General features: G+C 41.8%; 3 protein-coding genes across 5 annotated transcripts in view; 1 reads left to right on the top strand and 2 right to left on the bottom strand.

Moving 5' to 3' along the window:
* Positions 1 to 4715, top strand: part of nup37 (nucleoporin 37) — a 24625-nt gene extending 19910 nt beyond the window's left edge. The window contains exons 6-10 of the mRNA XM_005747258.1: positions 2141 to 2231; positions 3752 to 3927; positions 4007 to 4057; positions 4342 to 4435; positions 4539 to 4715. Of these exons, the coding sequence (XP_005747315.1) occupies positions 2141 to 2231; positions 3752 to 3927; positions 4007 to 4057; positions 4342 to 4435; positions 4539 to 4652 (526 nt within the window). The 3' untranslated portion in view covers positions 4653 to 4715. The remainder of the gene's footprint in view (positions 1 to 2140; positions 2232 to 3751; positions 3928 to 4006; positions 4058 to 4341; positions 4436 to 4538) is intronic.
* A 6795-nt stretch (positions 4716 to 11510) lies between these two features.
* On the bottom strand, positions 11511 to 16599 carry th2 (tyrosine hydroxylase 2). The gene is made up of 12 exons (XM_013914387.1): positions 16350 to 16599; positions 15284 to 15464; positions 15068 to 15156; positions 14916 to 14983; positions 14381 to 14431; positions 14141 to 14286; positions 13561 to 13696; positions 13407 to 13476; positions 13271 to 13327; positions 13014 to 13109; positions 12796 to 12929; positions 11511 to 11676 (listed from the first exon to the last, which is right to left on the bottom strand). The coding sequence occupies exons 1-12, from the start codon at positions 16584 to 16586 to the stop codon at positions 11511 to 11513; spliced, it is 1431 nt and encodes a 476-aa protein (XP_013769841.1). The 5' UTR covers positions 16587 to 16599.
* A 1071-nt stretch (positions 16600 to 17670) lies between these two features.
* pah (phenylalanine hydroxylase) overlaps positions 17671 to 22569 on the bottom strand; it is a 24467-nt gene continuing 19568 nt past the window's right edge. For all 3 annotated transcript variants that reach the window (XM_005747254.1, XM_005747255.1, XM_005747256.1), the window contains 8 exons: positions 21867 to 22063; positions 21346 to 21481; positions 21163 to 21232; positions 20920 to 20976; positions 19984 to 20079; positions 19483 to 19616; positions 19286 to 19401; positions 17671 to 18069 (listed from right to left, as the gene is read on the bottom strand). In XM_005747254.1, coding sequence (XP_005747311.1) covers positions 18026 to 18069; positions 19286 to 19401; positions 19483 to 19616; positions 19984 to 20079; positions 20920 to 20976; positions 21163 to 21232; positions 21346 to 21481; positions 21867 to 22063 — 850 coding nt within the window. In that variant the 3' untranslated portion in view covers positions 17671 to 18025. The remainder of the gene's footprint in view (positions 18070 to 19285; positions 19402 to 19482; positions 19617 to 19983; positions 20080 to 20919; positions 20977 to 21162; positions 21233 to 21345; positions 21482 to 21866; positions 22064 to 22569) is intronic.

The raw sequence follows: 22569 nt of genomic DNA, 5'->3' as shown, positions 1-22569 counted from the left end.
GGATTACTTTTGGGGGGAAGTAATCAGTAATTAATTACTGATTACTTTTTTCAAGTAACTTGACCAACACTGCAGAACAACAAGAGTCAAATCAACAGGAACAATATCCATCCATCCATTTCCTTTCACACTTCCAAAGAGGTTATAGTAGCGGCAGGCAGACCGAGGTATTCTGAACGTCCTTCTGCCCAGATGTTTTTTCCCTGTGTCTTCTGAGAGATTCTGAGACACCATCAGCCCAGATGAGATATATGATCATCAGCCACTTTATTGGTTAAATCTGTTCCACTGCTTATTAACATGAATATCTAATCAACCAATCACATGGAGGCAACTCAGTGCATTTAGTTAGATATGGTCAGACCAAGCATTAGGATGGTGAAGAAGGTGATTTGGAACGTGTCATGGTTGTTGGTCTGAGTATTTAAGAAACTGCTGATCTGCGATCTCTAGGGTTTACAGAGAATGGGTCTGAAAAAGAGAAAATATATGAGTAAGTAGCAGGTCTTTGTGCAAAACGGACTTGCTGATGTCAGAGGACAATGGCCAGACTGCTGCAAGCTGATAGGACAAAAAAACAAAACAAAAAACCGACAGTAACTCAAATAACTACTCACTACAACCATGGAATGCAGAAAAGTATATCTGAACGAACCGCACGCGCATCAGGTGGCCTGCAGCAGAAGACCACACTGGGTACCCCTCCTCTGAGCGAAAAACAGGAAACTGAGGCTGCAACCCACATAGGCTCACCAACATTAGACGATAGATTAGAAAAACGTTGGTCTGTCCCAGATTCTGCTCTGACATTCAGATGGAAGGGTTAGAATTTGGTAAAACCAACATGACCCGTGTTGGTTTTACCAACCAACCAACTTGGATTCTGTCCTGTCTGATATTAACTTATCAGGCCAGTGGTGATTGTGTAATGGTGTGGGGGTATATCTATTTGGAACACTTGTGGTTCTTTACTACCAATTGAGCATTGTTTAAACACCATAGTGTGCCTTTCTTCCGATGGCTACTTCCAGCGGGATAATGCACCATGTCCATGACAGTGAGTTCACTGTACTCTAATAGCCTCCAGAGTCACCAGATTTCCATCTAAAAGAGCTTCTTTTGGATGCTGTGGAATGAGAGAATGACATCATGGATGTACAGCTGACAAATCTGCAGCAACTGTGTGATGAATCTATGCCATGAAGAATTAAGGCAGTTCTTAAGGTAAAAGGGAGTCCAACCCAGTGCTAGCAAGGTTTATCTAATAGTCTCTCCAGTGAATTCTGGGACTACCAGGGGCATGTCTAGAGAACTTTCCAGGGAGGCATTCTGATCAGTCCAGACAGCTTGCAGCCAGCAGTAACCCATTTCGACCTTGTTTACTTGTGTTCATGAGTCTGGATAAATGACCAAGTGAAGGCTGGAATGTAGACAACTGATAAATCAAGAGCTTAACCTTTAGGCTCTCTTTAACACAACATCTGCATGCAGTTTCATGCTCCACCCTCCCGTCACTCAAGACAAGATGATGGTGCAAGTTGAGGGAGTTTGATAACTACTGCAAACATACACAGCTGCAGCAAACACAGAACCATATCTCATCCAAATATTGGATCATTACATGCCTTAATAGGAATAAGAAAACTCAGGGCATTGTATTTGCAAAGGTCAAGGCTGTGTGTGCCATTATGCTTTTGCATTTAGCACTTACAGAGAAAGAAACCTTTGGAAGGTCAATTCGTTCTAATGTTATGTAAGGGCTAAGGGTGGCTCAAAATCCGATGCTATTTTTAGGCGCCTGCTCTAAAGCCCCATCTTTGCTGTTAATTAAGAGGTAGTGGATTTTGTTTTTGGATTTTAGGCCAAGAACAGTTCACGTGTCAAACTAAATCAATCCGTAGCACAACTAATTAGAAATGATTAGAGCCCTGTGTTTTTTTACCTCCTACACAATAATGAGACAGTTATACAGGTTTTGGCAATTAATTCTCACAGCACTTGCGAACACAGTGTCAGTTCCAGTACTCTGGAAACAAAGTGGGTCAAACTGGGTCAAACAAGGTGCCTCACTCTGAGATCGCTCTGCATTTTGTTGGTGTCCATTTTAATCTTTGTTGTCTACGTGAATTCATGTCTGCAGGGTGTGGGACCTGGATGGGAATGAAAGCGCTACTTTCCGGCTTCAGTCTCCTGGCATCAGTGTGTGCTGGCACCCAAAGGAAGTCTTTAAGGTAGGAGTTGCCTACTCTAAATCTGAGGTAAAACACCTGAGTAGTATAGATGGTTTACAGTTGGAGGGTCAGGTGTGAGGTCAACTTTATGGATGCCCTCACTCCTCCGAGACATCCTCATTGTTATCAGAAACACTTGAAGTTCACGTGGGTGGTTAGATAAGCCAAATAAAAGATTCTGCCCAACATTCAAATATAGATTTTGTTGTGAAATATCTTGATGTGGTGCCCAAAGCACACATGTGGGTAAAGGCCTGCTGAAGTGTACAGAGGAGGGTTAGAAACAAAAAAATATAGTTTTTAAATCCTTTCATAATGTTGCAGAGTCCAACAGAGTTTAATCATGCTTAATTTCTACTTTCTATACTGTTGCATGCTGGGACATGCTCCAATCTGTAGTTAAACTGATATATTGCACATGATATACATAAATCAGTATATATTTCACTGAAGCTCCACATCTCTAAACCACTGTCTCTGTAAATATGGTTTCTACTGCATAAAGTTAATAGGGTCAACAATAAAAATACAATAAATTATACAGTAAAAACCATAAATCTGAATTAGAAAGAAGAACTCTCACATAATAATAGAAGTCAGCTTTGTTTGCACAAAAACAAACGCCAGGATGTCCTGCTCAAGTAGATCTGAAAGCAAGTGAGATTAAACGACTGAATGATTGGGCAGCTCTTGTGCGAAAAAATAGGTTGTTCCACAGATTAGGAGCCACCACCGAAAAGGTCCTATCGCCTCTGCCTTTGAGCCTGGAAGTAGTAACATCCAAGAACAATTGGTTCCTAGACCTCAGTGCTTTGGTAGGCGTGTAGAGCTTCTACGCCAAAACACTAAGACTCTTAAAAACAAGTAATAAAATTTTAAACTGGATCCCGAGATGGACTGGAAACCAGTATAGGGAGGCCAATACAGGTGTGATGTGGTCATGCCATTTCTTTACTGTCAGAAAGCGAGTTGCTCCATTTTGTAGAGCCTGCAGGCTACGAAGTAACGACTTAACAAAGCCAACGTACAAAGAATTAAAGCACTCTAATCAAGAGGTATTAAAGGTGAGAATTACTCTCAAAGTCATGTTGAAGGAGATTGGCCTTCACCTCACTGAAGAGATGTAATTGAAAAAAAGCTCATCTTAATTGTTTCCCTGATAAAGACGTTTCACGACCTTCACGGTACCCTTAATGATGAGTTTTGATGCCTCAGTGTTTGATGCCCATACTGTAAAATATGTCCACTGGCATTTATGTGACCATGATAAAAATAAGTACCATCATTTTTAGGAAATCTCTATGAACCGACAGGATATTTGGTACCAGTTGTTTTCTGTTCATATAACCTTGGTACAGAGGTTTAGTTGTGCTCCAGGACCCACCATGCATCCGTGTCATCTTTGCTACCTTTGTTGCAACCAAAACGAGCACCACTTTCAGAATAAAGCATGAATTTGGTGCAGAAGTACAAAGTGTTGTGAAATCCTTGCTACATTCATTATGTCTTGTGCTCTCTAGTTAATGGTGGCAGAGAAGAAGGGGACGATTCGCTTTTATGACATGGTCACCCAGCAGGCCATCCTGTCACTGGAGAGCGAACCGCTCATGTCAGCAGACTGGTGCCTTACCAACACGATCAAAGTAGGCGGGGTGTCGGGCAGCGACTGGCTGATCTGGGATATAACTCGATCCAGGTGAGAGGATGTGTGGTGCTGATGTTGCTCGAGGTATTGATTTGGGATGTGTCTAAGTCACGTTTTTTGTTGTTTGCAGTTACCCACAAGAAAAAAGACCAGCTCACATCGATAAAGCACGGCTGTTTAGGTGAGGAAAGTTCTTCCATAAGCCTTATTGCTTCGATTCATACCTGCTCAGGTTTCTCCTTTAAATCTGGTCAGTCTGTGATTCGCTAAAAAATATTTTAATTTTATTGAAATTGAAAGATTTGGAGTTTTCTTTTTGATCTTTTACAAAGACCTGAATTGGTTGGCATCACAGAAGAAACTTTCATAATTTAACACAAGTCAGTTTCAGGAGGATGATTTTATATTTCAGACAGTAATTCTCCAATTGTGTGAAGGCTTTCAGGACTTTGTTCTTCTCTCCAGGTGGTCTCGAGCCAATGAAAACCTCTTTGCCACAACGGGATGTCCAGGAAAGATCAACACTCAGCTGATCATCCACCATCTCGGCCACCCGCAGGTCTGTGTGTGCTTTCCATAGTTGTTATGGGTTTTGTTTTTGTTTTTAATTAAATTTAATGTGCTTTCCATCAGCTCACGTCACACACCTCATGTCGTTACAGCCGGTGGCGATCGGGTCGGTGACCGTCGGATCAGGCCTCAGTTGGCACCGGACGCTGCCGCTCTGTGTGGTCGGCGGCGACAGGAAGCTTTGCTTTTGGATGACTGAGATGTAGAAATCTGTTGTGGAAACCTGCGTCCTGTTTCTGTTTGTGCTCAATAAAATATTTTTCCAAGTATTCGTGCAGTTTGTGTGGAATTTGATGGGAATTGGCTGCATGCTCGAGCTTTGTTCTTCTCATTTCTGACCACCCCTTCAGGTCAGCTACAGATAAACAGCAGGATTGTCTGGTTTATGCCGAGAACTTGTTTTTCATTTCTCAGAGGAATGACTTACATCAGTTGTCTGTTATGTCCTGCCAAGAGAGCCGTAGCTCAAAGGAACGTGTCCGAGTGCCAACTCTACACTTCACCAGTCAACGTTGTCCTCGTACAGGTGTTTTCTCTCCCTCTTGGCTTCTGAATTTTCTTACTATCCACGGCGGACCTTGAATCATATCACGAAAAGTGTAAGCACGGGAAAAGCTCAGGGAGGCTCTCAAGTCCGAGGTCATTTCAGGTTATCTTCAGCTTCAAACTGAGCAGTTACGTGAGGATTTAGGAAGAGGAGCAGATGTGCCTCACCTGACCTTGATGAAGACTCGGGATGACTTGGCAGCTGCTCGCAGTAGAACAAAGACTCATTGTACCATCACAGGAATGCCTGCGAGTTTTCAAAGCGGTTGTACGGCCGCTCAACTGCAGCGGGTGCTGGTGTAATTAAACTGAACGTGAATCATTCGGGGTGGCAGGTGATCACTTCAGCTTCCACCTCAATGCACGAGCTTTATTTTAACGTAAACGTCAGCTCAAACACTGGGTTATATTGGACGCCGACGTCGGTGTGACAGAGCAGGAGCGAGCACCACTCTTTCAAACCAGTCCATCAGCCTCCTATATTTCTTGGACAGGAGGCGCTGACCACCATCCACAAAGCATAACATGCTACTGCTCTCCCGGTCCACTTTTTTTGTTTGAACAAGTCCAATGTGGTCGCAGCTCTCTGGGTTTTGCCGTGCTTTAGGTGCAAGCGGTGTTGGAGCAGCTGCGTATACAAGACCGATTCCAAAAAAAAGTGGAGCGGCTGTGTGAAATGCAAATAAAAACAAAATGATTTGAAAATCATTTAAAGCCTGCGTTAAACTGAATATTCTGCAAAGCCGACGTATAAAAAGATCGAAGCCGAGTAGTGTCACCTTCCCACTGTGTTGCATCACGTCTTACTTTAACAAATTCAGCTGCTCAGCAGTTCGGGCCTCCTTTTGTTATATGTTTGTATCATAACGTGCCAAATATCTTTAATGGAGGACAAGTTTGGACTGGAGACCGGCCAGTTTGGCACCCGGACTCTCTCAGTGCAGAGCCGTGCTGTCAGAGTACGTGCACAAAGCGGTTTGGCATCATCTCACAAAGTAAGCAAGCCCTGTGATACCCGCACATATCCTTCATTATCTATATCCTGTTCACTAACGGCCTCTGAAACAGTCTGGGCAGTAGCGTTTCTGGATTTTATTCGTGTTTATATTTGCTGGGTTTGCAGAGTTTGTAGATTGTAGATGCAGGGGAGAACTGTGTGCACCAGTGATGGTTTTCAGGGGTGTTTCTGAAACCGCTGCAAACTTATCAGGTCACATTATTTTGAACTCCAATCCACAAATCAGCTTCTCTGAGACGTTCACTTTTAATACACGATCATGTTTACCTCATTATTAATAAGATGGATATATTTTCAGATCTTTGAAAAATGTATTTGTACTTAAATTTTTTATTCATTTAACTGTTGTTATTCAGGAAAACGCGACTCTTGATGTCATGGCCAATATGACCCAGTAATACACACAAATACTGCAAAATATGAAGTAAATAAAGAGACTTCTGCTTCTTTCTTCAGCTTCTCCCTTTTGTGGTCATAGCAGCAACAGATCATCTGCTTCCATCTCACTCTATCCCCTGGATCCTCTGTCACACCAACCCTCTGCGTGTCCTCCTTCACTAAATCTTCTCTGTTGCCTTCCTCCTTTCCTCCTCCCTTGCATCTTCAGCATCCTTTGTCCAGCATATCCACCATCCCTCCTATGCACATATCAGCCTTGCCCCTTTTACTTTGTCTGCAAACGGTTCCCTCTGATCTACTAACTCTGTCCATTCTGATCACTCCCAATGAAGATCTTAACATCTAAAGCTTGGCCTCTTGTCTTTTTATCAGTACCACCGTCTCCAAAAGGCACATCGTAGCAGGTGTCACTACTATCTTGTGAACCTTGTCTTTCTGTCACAAATCACTGAACCCTGCCTGGACTCTTCCCCTCCCCACTCGTACGCTTTCAGTTCCATCTTCATCGTCACAAATGCCTCCCTCTCATTTCAGGCACCCGGAGCATGAGAAAAAGTTGTCACAGTCGTCTTGGACCAAATGGGGGGTAGCAATGCTCAGGCGTCTACATTTACAGCCTAAAATAAGGGTCCCAGATGTTTTAAAATTACTTCAAGGCCATTTAGTGAGACAGTGCATACGATTTAGTGGATTTTTAAAAAAAATTAAGTTTGAAGCCTTTCTTTCCAATTCAGTGCTGGCTTCTTTTTGAAAGGAACTGACTTCCTTTACTCATGTCACATATGTAAGTCAGTAACAGACCGAGAGTAGTCCTGTAAAGAAGGATAAACTAGTGGTTTAAGATGCCCTTTCATGTGTGCACATTCCGCCTGCTGCAATCACAAACACGAGTCTCAATCCTGAGCGGGTTTACAAATCCTGTGACTCAAGGTGGCCATCTGATGGCTGCCTGACAGAACAGCAGGGAGGCTTAATCTTGTTCATGAGCTGTGTGGACTTCTCTTTGCTGAAAGCAGTCCTCAGATGTCACTCAGATGACCCCGGCGTTACCTTTTGATGTAACCTGAATGAAGCTTGATCTCTTGCGGTGGCGGTGCTGTGTGGACTAATAACAAACTGTGAAACGATGAAAGCGAGATCAGGCCGTCTTCAAATCTTCACAAACTTCTTTCTAATCTCCTGCCCCCAGATAATTCTTCTGCGGCCCTGCCAACTTTAAGCCGGGGGCTCAACACAAAGAGAGCAAAATAAAAATAATGAGGAGCATGATAGGGCAGGAAACAAAGAGAGAGATTAGAGCTCTTTGAGGCTGGTGTTTGATTTAATCTTGTGGTTGGCCTGGTTTGTTTGCGATGCTTTCCCAGAATGAAGCGATTATGCTGATCTTGATGGAGTAAGGAGAAAGAGTCAGTGAAAAAGGGTCCCATCACTGCTTTAGGGTGGTGTTGGCTGATCATCTGAAGTGTTGATGCAGCCAGTATGCACTTTATGGAAGCTGTGTGTCAACGGTTTATCCTTTTATAAGGTCTATATTGTACCTGCACCCGATTTAAAGTTTTATGAGCACGTTTGAACGAAAGAGCAAACTCAGCTGGGTGCTTTTGCACTTCTGAGTTTACTCACTGAACCTTGACATCTCATCATCTGAAATCAAACACAAAAAAAAAACTGTTGATGAAACATTTCTGGCATGATGGGAGTGGTCTCTTCAAAGCCTGAATAAAGGACAATGGAAACAGAAATGGCACTGGGAGGTTAGATGGTTGACTGTCAAAGGCCCAGGAATACTTAAACCCACCTACCCATCCACTGGCATCGGCTAGACCCTTAGCTTGGTAGCATCATTTGCAGGGAGGAGTTAACTATGTGGGTATGAATGGTTGTCATCTGTCTGTGTTAGCCCTGCTTCACATTGTTGACCTGTCCAGGATGAACCCTGCCTCTCGCTCTATGGCAGCTGGGGTAGCCCACCCATGACCCTAATAAGGATAAGTGGAAGAGAAAGGAAGGATGGATGGATAAACCAAACAGAAAAACTGGGACGCCTCTGGCTGTTCATCATCTAATAATGAGTAAGTAATTTATTAAATCTGTTCTTACTCATTAATTTAATTGTTCTGAAAATCCATATATTTGGATCCAACTGGGCTGTATTTGAAATAATATGACTTTGGCTTTGAGAATCGGTGCCAGCAGCCTCTGGAGCTGCTGTGCCAGGTTGTAAATGTGCTTTTTAATTCTGCTTAGTTGGATATTTTAACACAGGACAAAAAGTTAATACCATGCAGTAGTTGCATATTGCTGCTCTGGAGCTGGAAAGACAAATTCAACTGACTGCCTGAGATCACACTGAACTTTCCTTCTCCATCATAAATTTACCATAAGCTGGAGTCCTGGTCTTCCAGGTAAGTCCAGCCAATCACCGATGAATGTCTTATTTCCTTACTTCCGTTCTGTCTCTTGTTCTCTCTGTTTAACTTCAGCGTCAGTGAAGCTGCTGTAAAAACCACACTTCTCTAAAGTTGACTTTGTTTGAATTCCAGATGTTGCAGATGCTTCCAGGGCTTCACCTAATGATGGCTGACAGATGTTTGTCTGTGTTTAACATATTAACTAACTGAAGTGAACAAAAAAGGAACCGCTAATCAGCTTCAGAGGTGTGTTGTTTTGCTTTGCCTTCCCTCACCTGACTTCAGCTCCTCACGCACAAGTATAGTATAGTGACTCAGATAAAATGTCTCTTAAAATGTTTAACTATTCCTTTTATCCATCTATTTATCTATAAGGCTTTCCCAAGTGATTCTTAAGAGTATTTAATTCATGAAATACTCTTACAACACCTTGTGGCTGGGGCAGTGCTGGGGGCACGTCCAGATGTGGGATTTTGTGAGACACATAGATTATAACTGATCAGTGAATGTCATTTTACTACTTGAGTACACATCATAGACCAAACAAGTTTGTATAGATATGTATTTTACTAATACTGTCCACTATGACATGAGCTCCTGGATCCATGTTTAGAATCACCAGTTAACCTATCCATGTCTGTATAGAAGAAGAAGAAGAACAGTATCTGAAAGGTATATCCTCAAGAAAAAGGAAAAAAGATCAGAGAGATGTGGGATTTTGTGAGACATATACATTATACATTCATCGGATCCATCTGCTGTTCCCTGATGCCTCATCAGAGTAGGGTGGCTGAAGAGAACGAGGTATACAAACTTACACAAGAACTGGCCTGATGGAGTGATGAAGAGCCTTGGAGAGACTGTTGTTGTGATTTGGCACTGTATAAATAAAATTGAATTGAATTGAATAAATTTAAATGTGAAAATTGTTGGTTCAAATTGTCATCTGTCATCTGTAAAACATGGCGGAGGCTCTGTCATGGTTTGGTTTCCATTTCAGCCAGCGGTGTTGGAGATCTTGTCACGGAAAACTATGAATTTTTTTATTTTTAATCCAACATGCAATACCATCTGGAAAGTTTCTGATTGACAGCAATGATCCCAAACACTGCCAATGCAGTAAAAGCATCTCTGGATAGAAAAACACACATCCTCAACATTACTGAAGCAGTGTGGGATCATCTAAAGGCATACAGCATCCAAAGAAGAGCTTTAAATGCCCTTCAAGACACAGGATAACTATTCCTGAAGACTACTTAAAGAAATTCAAAGAAGGTTGCCTTCAGTTCAGGCTGTGTTGAAGAATAAAGGTGGTCATGTGATTGTAAAAAAAGAAAAAACCCCAAAACAAAAGACTATTTTGTGCCTTGTATACTGTACTACTTGCATGTTAGCACAGATTTCAATAAATCCCTGCAGCTATTTCCCAATTTTCCTGGCAAAATAAAGGGTGGTTCATGACCTGTGTACCTTTTAGGGAGAAAAAAGGTGCACATATTTACCTTGAGGTCCAGTGAGGTGCATTAGTGCAAAACGGACCCATGAGGACTGGGATGGACTTTTAATGTGCCTCACAGACTATCTTACTGAGGACGCAGTGAACCTCCTGACCCTGATTTCAGAAGCAACCGAGCCAGCGTCGGGATGAGATGGCCCTGACATCAATAAAGGAAACACTCATGGTTAGATGATACAGGGATGACACAGCATTTGGGATTTGTGGCGAGTAAGCAAAGCGCAAGAATCTCATTGGATCCCTTCTGCTGGTTGCCGGGTTACAAGAAATTATAAAGTGTGAAACATTTGGTTGGAGAGTGCTAGTGTGTGCGTTGCTGCACACTTTCAAAAGCAGCAGATTACTCTTCCCCCCCCCTCCCTAGCCCTCTCTTTTTGCACACAATTTTTTCTCCTCTGCACACACAAGCTTTTCCCAGGGAGGCTTGATTTACTGCACAGTGGAATTATGGGAAGGGAAAGCTTCCCAACACAAGGTGGCTGGCGCAAGGCTTTTGCCAGCCACCGTCTTGATGCTGGTGATGCTTTATGAATCCTGCAGATGGAGATGATTTGTCTTCTCAAGGGGAAGCTTTGACGTGCACGGCTTTGATATGCATTGTCGCCGGTGTGGAGATCAAAACGCTGGACGTCTATCAAAAACCCCGAAGGCCAAATTCTCCAAAGAGAAATAAAGAGAGAAGAGCGTCTGTCAGCAGCGCAGCCCTGCGGACCGTGCTGTGGTCGGCTGTGAGGTCCCGGCGACCTGGCCCTGCTGACGTGTTGGGCCTCAGTGCTGGCTCTGGCCTTGACCAGAAGAGGGAACACGATACTTAAATCATTCATAATTAGCTCCTTCCCTTTGCTTAATAACACGTGAAGATAAATGACTTCCAAGAATTTTCCAAATGGAAATAGTCGGTTTGGAATTAAAAGCTAGAAAATGGTCTGGGAGCCCTGTATTGTAGTGGTTCAGCCTTTTGCCTTTGATTAGTCCTGCTGACAAACATTGAACCACCTCTGTGGCGCATTTTTTTCAGATTGAAATGTAAAACAACAAAGAGTTTTTCATGAAAATAAACATTTATTGTCTTTTTACATGGTCTACTTTATACACACAGTTAAATGGCCCAGTGGAGCCTTACAAATCTCACTACATAAGGAGGAGAAATCTTATAAAAATGTCTCCCCCGGTCTTAAGACGAGCTGAGCTTCTCCAGGGCGCTGTGCAGGGTCTTGAGGTCCTCCCTCATCTGGCTCAAGGCGTTTTGGATTTTACTGGGTTGATCCAGGACCTCCACGCTGCAGGTGAAGGGGTCATAGCGGACTGTGAAGGGGCGCTTGATGTTTGCAGAGTATTTCCTGTGCACATAAAACAAATTGAAGACAAATATTAGAAAGAGAACAACGTTTAACTGACCAGACATGTCTAGAAATCACTTTGGAGATTTTCTACTGGGTATAATAAACAGCGATTCTACTGAGATCAACTGTAGTACTGAAGACTGTCTGATTGGTTTTTCACTCAATGTCATGCCCACTGGTAGAATTGTCTGCCATACTAGATGTGATACAACCACAGGTTGCTATGGAAACGTATACTGTAGTGTTGTTAGCAGTGGTAATGGCTGGCACTCACTGGATGAACTTGGTGCTGCACCAAAAACCTCCTAGTAATTGCTTTGATTGCTAGCAGGTTGCCATGGTTGCCTGTAGTTTTTCATCTTTATCTATTTGCATTTCCTGCATATTTACATAACCAATAAAACTGCTTGTGCTCTGCATTTTTGACCGCAGTGTTTACTTAAATCTCAGTATAGTGGCTGGCCTTTTTGTGGGCCACACTCCCAACTGGTGGTTGTCAGAGGGTCAGTAACTGGTCTGTGGCCCTGTGTGACTGGCATGATGGTGGTTGCCAGATGGTTGCAGATCAGTTTCTATGTCTGTGTGACACATTGGCTTGGTTTTTTTTAGAGCCGGAAGGGAGCATATTTGGACAAGAGTGAGCTAAACTGTACAGGTGCCACTCACAGGCACAAATATCTGCTAATCAGTGCAAGTGACAAACAAATGAAATACTGGAATTTCACTCAAACTGAAGCACAAACATATGGATGGTCTATACCTCACAGCAGGACATATTATTAGTCAGATATTTCCCCTAAAAACGCTCCCTAGAGAAGCAGAGACACAGTAGAGAGGTCCACTTTGTGAGTTCAACTAGTGGAGGCAGATAGTCGGCAGCTCTAACTCCAACTTCTCATTCAAATGTTGTTAGTTCTAGTTGAGACTTCATAACCTGCATTAATGAAGGGTGATGTCACTGTAGCTATGTCCATCTTTTCTATGTCCATCACAAGTGCCAAAAAGAAGACAACAATATATAATATATATAGGATATATAATACACTATTAAAAAGTAGGGACCTCCATGAACATTTGATGAGGGTTTCTATGTGCTTATATATATTTTGCTTGTACCTCAGTTTCATCTTTGCATCCTCGAAGCTCTCAGACACAAAGTAAACCGGCTGGTAGGTTTGGTCCTGGTACGGCTGGACCGCAGTCTCCTCCGGGGCAAACGGCTTGTACTCGGGCTCGTTGGACAGGGCGTACTGGAGACACAGGTCACCAGCAGTGTCAGACAGCACAGCAGGTAAATGCAGAAACAGAGGACATCTGTGTGTGAGGAAACTCACAACAAGCTCTCCGTAGGAGGACAGAAGTCCAGCGCCGTAAGCCTTTACTGCCCCGTTCTGCTTGCAGAGGCCAAACTCCACAGTGAACCAGTATAACTGCAGAGTGCAAAAAAAAAAAAGGGTTGATTTAAGGTGTTTACCACTAGATGGCACTGAAGGCCATTAAACTGCAAAGAGTGAAGCTGTAGGTCTGCATGAATGTGTTAAAAATCACTCATTGCATTTACATGTTCTATTTTTGAGGCTGAGAATCATACCGTTGACAGTTTCTCAATGTCCTCATCAGAAACCCCGAGTGAGGCAAGTCCAATCTCCTGAAAACATCCAAGTTTATTAATTCATACTTCATTTAAGGTCACACAAAGAATAAAAACAAGCTCACAGTTCAGTCACCTGTGAAAACTGGGCAAACTCCTTATCTGCCAGCATGGGGATATGGCCGAGCAGCTCGTGGCAGCAGTCTCTGTGGGAGCGGTGTGATCTTTATTATCAAAGTAAAATCAGCCAAGAGCATAAAGAAACAGTTCAGGTCTTACTAAAAACTCACGGCTCAGGGGAGTGCATGGGCGCAGAGGAGTGTCTGATGTACTGCGTGCACTGAAACACCCTGAAGGCCAAACTGGCGAGGAAGTCTCGGGCTGACAGCAGGCCGGCTACTGGGCGCAGCTGGAAACCAGTTCTCTCTGAATTTAACCAGAAAAAAAGAACAGAAAATAAACTGTCCGTTTTGGTATCTTCTCTTTCTGCGTCTTTACTTCATTTCAGTCCTTGTTGTCACAACAAGGAGCTTTAATTAACACAAAAACAGCATTAAGGCACAGCACTGTCGTCCCAGACTCCCCACTTGTAATGCATCAAAAGATGCATCAGTACCTGTGACACAAAAAAACATGCGAAGGATCACGTTTCATCTGCTTATCTGTCTAAATGAAACCTAACTAATGAGAGAAAATAGCCAAGAAAATAAAAAGCTGTTTGAAGAAGTGAAGAACTTTTATAATGCATTTTAAAAGAGTGATATCTTAAACACTACTTCTCTTCTTTATACGTGTAATTTCGTCTTTTAGAGACTTTTAAAACTCGTCTGAGTTCAATTCTGTTCAGATTTTAATTTTTAAGTGTGTCACCTTTCAAGAAGGCCGACACCTCTCGTAGCTGAGGGATACGGTCCTCTCCGTAGCCGCACTCTTTCTCCAGCTGCTGCAGGCCGTCTAGGAACTGTTTGCAGGCCAAACTCGGGTAAATGCTCCTCAGCTGCTGGTAGACCTGCCTCCTTTAAACACAACCATACCAGAGCATCACTGTGATGTAATCGCCCCCTCCACAGTGCATCTACAGCCATGACTGTGCAGGCTGGGCTGCCTCACCATGTAGATATCTCCTCTGCTGTGTACTCCACCACAGGTAGCGGGTCCCCCCTGCAGGATATTCATAAACATCAGTCCCCACATGTTCAATAATATGTTCAATAAACTATTTTTAAACTGGATCTGACTGCATTCACGTCACCAGTTAACCCAGAAAGATATAAAGGTAAGATATATATAAAAATAAGGAAACTATGGCATTAAAATTTCAAATGAAATATCCTGAAGTCAAAGCAATAATCTGCACAGTATAGATAAGACATTACAAGTGGAGACAGTCCAGGTGCTCAGTAGGGGGCGGCATAGAGTTAAAAACATCCAGCTTTTATTCACAGCTTCACCTGCGGGTTGCAGCATCTGATGTGGTGTTTTTCTGATCACTTCTTTCTTTGTGCTGCAACAGCTAACAATTCCACCAGCCTATGCATCATTTCAGCTGCACAATTCAAACTTTTCACCTCTTTTAGATTAAACTTTTTAACCCGGTAATGCCAAACGTGACTTTTTCAGACGTCATCAGCGTAGAGGGACTCACTGTTTGTATCTGAAGGCCAGCTCAGAGATGACGGCCCGTCTCTTTCTGTATTCAGGGTCATTGTATCCCTGCAATAAATGAATAATGATCATTACACTCTATTTTGCCATTATTTTTGTCTTTCATTTAGGAGCAGATGCGTAATCACTCACTGGATGGTCGTGGTCCATGTCAGGATCAAATTTGGTGATCAACATGTTGCATCTGTCGAGGTCTTTTATCTGTCGGGGAAACCAGGGCACTGTGGTCGAGCGCAAACAAACTAATTAGTGCTCCTGCCATCCGTCTGATTGGCTGATATCGCATGCAGTGGTTAATGGGTCCTGTGCTAACATGATAAAAGCACTGGGGTGAATCAATGATCAGACACTTGCCCTTTTCTTCTGGCATGCAGCGAACGTCGTCAGCCACTCTCTTCAGTGAGTTGACGAACACGTCCAGGTCTGAGCTGTGAACTTCACACTTCATGAAGAACTCCAGGTCCGTCGTGCTGTTCTTACACTTCCTCCCCATTCGGCTCTCGATGTGGAGAAGCTTGGCTTCAAATGTCTGCAAGAGATTTTAAAAAGTACAAAGATGTAATTTTCCTGCTTTTCCTTCAGGTTTTTCTTTCAGTTCTGCTGGTCTTTAGCTTTACCCCATAAACATAACAAAATCTTTTTATTTGTCACTCATTCCATGAGCTTCACAGGCTGCTCAAGACAAATCACCCACACCAAATAAATCTTCACTTACCAAACACAAATTCGTTGTTTTGTTTGTTTGTTTTCCATTACCCAGGAGAAAAAACAAGATTCTTGACATTAAAAATATAATTTAAGAGTGTCTTGGTTAAAAAAAGACAGCAGTACAATTTAACTGCATAAATGAAATTAATTAGTAATTAGTTTTGGTGATATCTCTAATAAAAATCTGACTTTTTCCTACAGCAGCAATAATGCCTGATAATTGACATCCTTTTATCCAGAAGTTCCCTCTTCAGTAACACCAGCTTTAAACTTTGCAGTAATTCTGGATTTTCTGAAAGTTTTATTGTAAGGGATTCTGCACACCATGAAATGTGGAATAATGTGCTTTGCTTCTGGCTCTCTGTAGTTTTTTTTTTGTTTTTTAATTTATTTATAAGGTTATCAAAGGACAAGTGTCAACAAAGCAAAAAAAATGTTCTGTAAATGTGCAAATTAATGCATATTTATAAATTTAATGCATTATTACACGTCACAAACTCATCAGTCCTTAAAAGAAATGAGGAAATTTAATGGTGATATCTGGCTTCATTTACTGAAAAATGCCTCTGTCGCACGATTCAAGAGTGTTTGAGACATGCTTGACATTGAAATGTATGCTTTTTTCAAGTTTACATTTAATTTATAAAATCGTCACACGAGTCTATGCATTTAATGAAGTGCTTCCACACCTCAGTCTCAGGCTCACCTCAAATATTTTCCCTGTTTTGAAGAAGCCCGCGTTTTTCTCGCTGCTGAGGGCGAACAGGACGTTCAGGGTCACCCTGCCGTCCTTCTCCTCAAACACGAAGCCGTCTGCGTACCTGGAGGGCCCCGGGGAGCCCGCCGGGCCGCCGCCGCCGGCACTTCCGCGCTCCCGGCGCGCGTCCTCGATCAGGCTCTGCTTCCTCCCGCTGAAGGTCTGCACCACACCGTCCGTCTTCATCTCTGTTGGAGCTGAGAGCTCGGACAGGTTTAAATAGCCTCCTGTCCTCTAGAGGCTGTATGGAGATGAGCTGCTTGGAGGCCTGCTTTGCGTCAGGGCGTTTTTTCTATTTATGGGGCACAAATATCAGGAGGAGACGCTTCAGGTGCACTCAGACAAAACCATTAAAGGTTACGTAAACGTTACACAGTCTTGGATATAAATAGAAAATTATGCTATGAAGATTATTATGTTCGCTTCTTATTCACCCTGTGTTTTGGGGCAGCTACAGGAACAGATTCAAGATTACATCTAGACTGCAGGTAAAGAAGACATCAGTGAGGTGAACATAACCTCACCTCATTGAGGAAAAGAGCACACTAATCAGCCTTAATAATGCTCCAGCTGACCTAAAAGGTGGATTTATAAGTAAATTACCCTTTTTTATTCACTGAACTGGTGGTGTACAACAGAGGGGGATGTTTGTGTTGGTACCAGCTGTTCCCCTCCAAAAAAGAATATCCTACAGCACCCAGAATGCTTTGCAGTCTGTTAATATGGACAGACCAAAGACTGTATATAAAAGATGGAGAAGTGATAGCCAGAAGCGACCGTATTTGGAAGAAAGGTGAAGCGCTAAGAGCTAAACTGATGAACTATACAGATGCGACTCACAGGCACAGATAGCTGCTAATTAGTGTTAAACAGAATTTTTTAAATGGTGCTGGGGAGCACAGCACGTCTCAACATTTAAGGCCCCCATTATACTTTGAGCCTGCTCTGGCGCTAAGTGACAATATTAGCAAAACTGGAGCATGAAGACTTAATTTTTAGAATGATGATACCATTAATAACACTTTAAAAGGCACAATGAGTGACCCCAGCTAGAAATGAATGAGTAATAAAAAATGCACCCCATCAAGACTTCTGAATACAGAAAGTAAAACTATCCAAAGAGGACAAAATTACTCTTTGCTGGAGCTGGAGTCTATGAAGCCAACCCCAAGTGGGCATTCGTTTTTTCCTCTCACTAGAGGAATATTAGCTGACAGTAGACACAGGAAGTACAGTCAGAGTAAAGAGATATTTATTAAAAACTGTCATGCATATACAAAACATTTAATTAATCCAGATTAAATGAAATATAATAACAGAAAGCCTCCTGTCATTTTGAAAAGCATAATAACCTGATTATTGCAGTTAGCTAACAAAGAAATGTTTATTATACAATGCTCTTATTTTGAAAAGCTATTATTCACGTAACATTAATGAGGTTATAAACTTACTATTCTCCATAAGTAACGGGCCCATGTTTCCTATTACCTGAATTCTAAGAATATGGTCACTATCTGACTTGCGTATGTGTTTTAATACAAAGAAGTTGAATCTCTAAGCATGACGTTTAAAGAAGCCAAGAAGAAATTGTTAGGAGGGTTCTCCAAGTCTGATCTCCTGTCCTGTTACTCCAGCTTCCGCAGGGCTTCGCACAATTTCCCCATCTCACCTGAAACAGAAGAAAATAGAAGAGTCAGAGGAACAACTACTGCTGTATGTTAATGCTCATCGCATGCTTTCATATTTATGGACTTTATTTATTTATGGCTTTTAATAACATTCACAATATGGTGGAGTATTTTTTTAATTGCACACATGAGCTGTTTAAAGAGTCATCCCACCATACTGTGTGGCACGTTGCCTACTTTTACACACTGAAGCTATAACACTAACTTAGTGTGTAAAAACACCACAGAGCTGGTGATTTTACTTCCTGAGGACCCTCAAAAAGAACATCTCTCAAAGACCATTAGTGTCCTTCTACCACAGCTCCACAGAGGTCATATTAACATATTGTTTCTATGTTTCTGCTGCAACATCCACACAGTCCTATAATTCACTGGATGCCCCCTCCTATGTCTGAAAGATCAGGCAGTTCCTGCTGCCTCAAAGAGGTTAATAATATCACAATGGATCGATCACCATGGTCAGCTAGTGTTTGGCTGTTACCGTCAGGCTGACAGTACAGAACAAATAAAATGAAGACAAACTGACTGAAAAACAGTTTCTATCCCAGAGCTGTACAAGCAATCAATGCTGTAATATCGGAGAAAGATTACTTTTTATCTTTTACTTATTGTTATGTCTAATATATTTTCATATACTTTATTGTTTTTATATAGTGTTTTTATATAGTGTTCAAATTGCACCTAATTACCACTGTACATGTGAAAAGAAATACATCTTTATATAAACATCTAACTATAAACATTCTATTTTATTCTATTGTAGGATGGAGGAGACGAGGAGGTAAAAACTGGAGGTGAGAAAAGCCTGTGTCATTTGGGTTGTTTCTCTTGTATTTTGACGGTTTACTCCCAGGTCTTGTTTTGGTTCCACTTCCTGCCCATTTCATTGTGTTGATTATTTTCACCTGTGTCTCACGCTGCATGCATTTCCCTGATTAGTCCTTTGAGTGTATACATCCAGGTCTGTGGGCCTTTGGCTGATTGTATGGTTGTGTTCAGGTCTAGACAAAACACGTACAAACTTTTGGAGTTTGCACGTGCTTTTTGGAGTTTGGGGTCACTGTACATAACAAATCCACACTGTGCTTGGTGTTTAAATTTAAGGCACTCAAAGTCAAACATTCATTCACGTTCAGACATCTATTATTTGATATTTCCAGACGACTAGTCATAAGTAATTTGACCAAAGCTGCTTACTGTTGATGCTGTCCGCCAGGTTCCTGAGCTGCTGGGTGTTGTCCAGCACTTCGATGCTCTGGGTGTAGGGGTTGTAGCGCACTGAGAAAGGCTTGGGGATCGTGCCTGCAAATTTCCTGCAGAGAGAGATGTGAATGATTAAAGACTCGCATGCATTGTAAATTTTAGAACAACTAAAAAACTAAAAATTGTCCTACCTGACTTTCTCTTTGGCATCTTCAAAGCTCTCTGCCACAAAGTAAACCGGCTGGTACTCTGTGATAGGGTACTTCTGGACACTCGTCTTCTCGGGGTCGAAAGGCAGAAGTTTGGGCTTTTCTGTTAGAGAGTACTGAAAGAAAAAAATGTTTTTCTTTTCACTGCTTTATTTTCTCAATGAGCATTTCTATTCCTGTCTGTAAACAGGAAGTGCGGCACGATTTAAGACTCTGCTGACTTGAGTGGGCATCCTCTGCTGACAGCAGCTAATGTAACTCATGACCTCGAAGTCTTTGCCCCCACCTGAGTGCTTACCCACTGAACCACTTTACCACCGCCCTGCTGAGCAACTCCCCCAGTGACACATTAAACCTGAACCCGAGTGGACCACTAACCCACTGCCTGCTGTTGTGCAATAAGGCAAATGTGTTATAAAAATAATGTACAGAAAGCAAAATGTTTGTGGAGGTGCTTCATCGCTGTACTCGGCTTCCTCTTACCCCCAGCTCTCCAAATGAAGACAGCAAGCCGGCTCCGTAAGCTTTGATCTCAGAGCCCTGCTTACAGAGGCCAAACTCCACGGTGAACCAGTACACCTGAGGGACACACACCTGGGTCATGAAATGTGACTTACACACCACAAGCAGTAAAAAAAAAAAGGAAAGGAAGCTTTGGGTTTCAGAGGAAATCTGAGGACAAAATATCTTATTTTAAACAAGATGATGACATAAAAATTGCATTTTTATACTATGTAAAGTAAGTTTTTATTTATTTTTTATTATTCTCTTAATATTTCTCCACTCTTTTTTATTCCTTTTTATATTTACTTATGTAAGACAAAAATATAAATTGTCATTAAGATTCTTGAGGTTTGCTTCTGATATACACAATCTCAAATAAACTCTAGGATTTAGATCACATTTTTATCTCTTGTTTTACTCTGAGTATTTAAAAATAGGAATATTAAATACAGATATAATATTAATAATGAACTTTAAAATAAAATTATTCATGATTTTGGAGGTACTGAAAGAGTTGCAATAAATGTGTTTAGCAGCATATATGTCTTGATATTTCTAGACATATATATATACATATATGTACTATTTTATCAACAGAAAGCCTTAATACTAATTCAAGCTCGTCTTGACCAATTTCTGCATTAAGATACAATAACTGTTTTTTCCATGTCATAACAAGGTAAACACGTGTCATGGACAAAATGCACTTCTTATATTTACAATCCAAAGGCTCTATAAAGCAAAGAGGACTGTAATTAATGTTATTAATTAAACCTGTGTTTATTCTGCAGCGACATGTCAGAATAGCCTGTTAGATTAAGAAACAGGTTATTTAATGTGGTCTAGATTGATCCAATCTTTTGTAATTAGAGGCTCTTATCTATTACCGCTGTTTGCCTTGTACACAGTACTCACGGTAGCAAGTTTCTCAATGTACTCATCCGGCGCTCCGAGAGATGCAAGGCCAATTTCCTGTGTGGGATCAAAGCACATGGGTTAAGAGGAGCTGCTCACGCTGTCAGACAAGGCCAGGATAAACTGGTGAAACTGAGATTTGTCATCTTTTTGCCTCAGCACAGGAATTCATATCACTCTTGGTCTAATCTGAATAATAGAAAAGGGAAAAAGTAAAGTGTTAATTCTCCTCTTTAATATTACCTGTGAGAACTGCGCAAAGCTTGGATCAGCAAACAGAGGAACGTGTCCCAGGAGCTCGTGGCAGATATCCCTGGATTAGAAACACAATTTGCTCTTTAATTTAGAAATCTTTACTTCCTTGTAATAAGGAAGATTTTACTTCACCTGTAATTTTTTATCAGCTTTATACACTGAGACACTCACGGCTCAGGTGTGTACGTGGGCTTGGAGCCGTGGCGAATGTACTGCGTGGAATGGAAGACGCGGAACGCGAGTCCAGCCAGGAAGTCACGGGACGAGAGCAGGCCGGCTACGGGGCGAAGCCGGAAACCTGTGCATGCTGCAGGAGAGCGGTGGGGAGATGAAAGAGATGAGACAGTGAGCGTTTTGTTGCTTGAGTTGAATAAGAGCATGCATTGATAGGAAGGGAGGAAGAGGAAGTGGGGCTCTGTACAGCCAAATGAACTGAATGATGACTCATGCATTGGGTTTCATGGACTGTGTGATGTTGCGTGACTCATAACAGAAAGAGATTGTCTATTTCTATCAATCATTAGAAGAGAAGTTACATATTATAGCAGCTTTGTTGCCATCTATAGGCAGTAATTAGCAGCTTTTTAATAGTGTGCATTTATAAATTATATTATTAAACATAGTCTTTCAAATGTCTGCATTTTAACCTCAGAGTGATGAAAAACAAGTGTTTTTTTTAGGTGTGGAGTTACACTGCAGGAAGCGGGAGACGTCCTCGAGCTGTGGGATGTTGTCTGGCCTGTAGCCGCAGTATTTCTCCAGCAGGGGGAAGACGCGGTTGTGTTCACGGCAGGCGTGAGTCGGGTACAGAGTCTTCAGCTCCCTGAACACCGTGCCCCAGGTGGCCTTCTCCTCCTCTGTGTACTCCACCCTGGGAATGGACTGTCCACTGGAACAGCAGTCACAACAGAAGTTATGTTTCCCTGATAAACACTAACACCACCACACTGTGTTTACCTTAAATTTTTCTAGATTTAAATCGAATCAGTTTTTCTGTGGATGTTTCCCCAAGTCTTCCTGAACCCAACAAACCTTTGAGCCACAGCTCATTATTCCTGTTTTCTAACCTGAAAAATATCAGTTTTATTTTACTCGCTGCTCCTGTAAGTCTCACTCAGCAACTAAAGACCCAGCTAAAACCATGTTTTAGACATTTTATCGGTTATATGTGAACATTACTAAAAAATAAATTGATGGCTTTTGAGCGTCTACATCAACGGCAATAAAAATTTCACCATGGCTGTAGTTTTATATGTAGAGTTTTTCTAATGTCTGATGTGGAGGATTTTTAGTGGTAGCATCAAAAAATAAATGTGGTAATTTTTTCTACATAAAAAATAATTTAAAATATGATATAGTGGTAATATATCATATATAAATATCATATATTATATA

The sequence above is a fragment of the Pundamilia nyererei genome, unplaced genomic scaffold (genome assembly GCF_000239375.1).
Source record: "Pundamilia nyererei isolate P.nyererei 1_Seehausen unplaced genomic scaffold, PunNye1.0 scaffold00192, whole genome shotgun sequence".
Lineage (NCBI taxonomy): Eukaryota > Metazoa > Chordata > Actinopteri > Cichliformes > Cichlidae > Pundamilia > Pundamilia nyererei.
The sequence above is the reverse complement of the archived record's forward strand: the minus strand, read 5'-3'. Positions and strand labels throughout refer to the sequence as shown.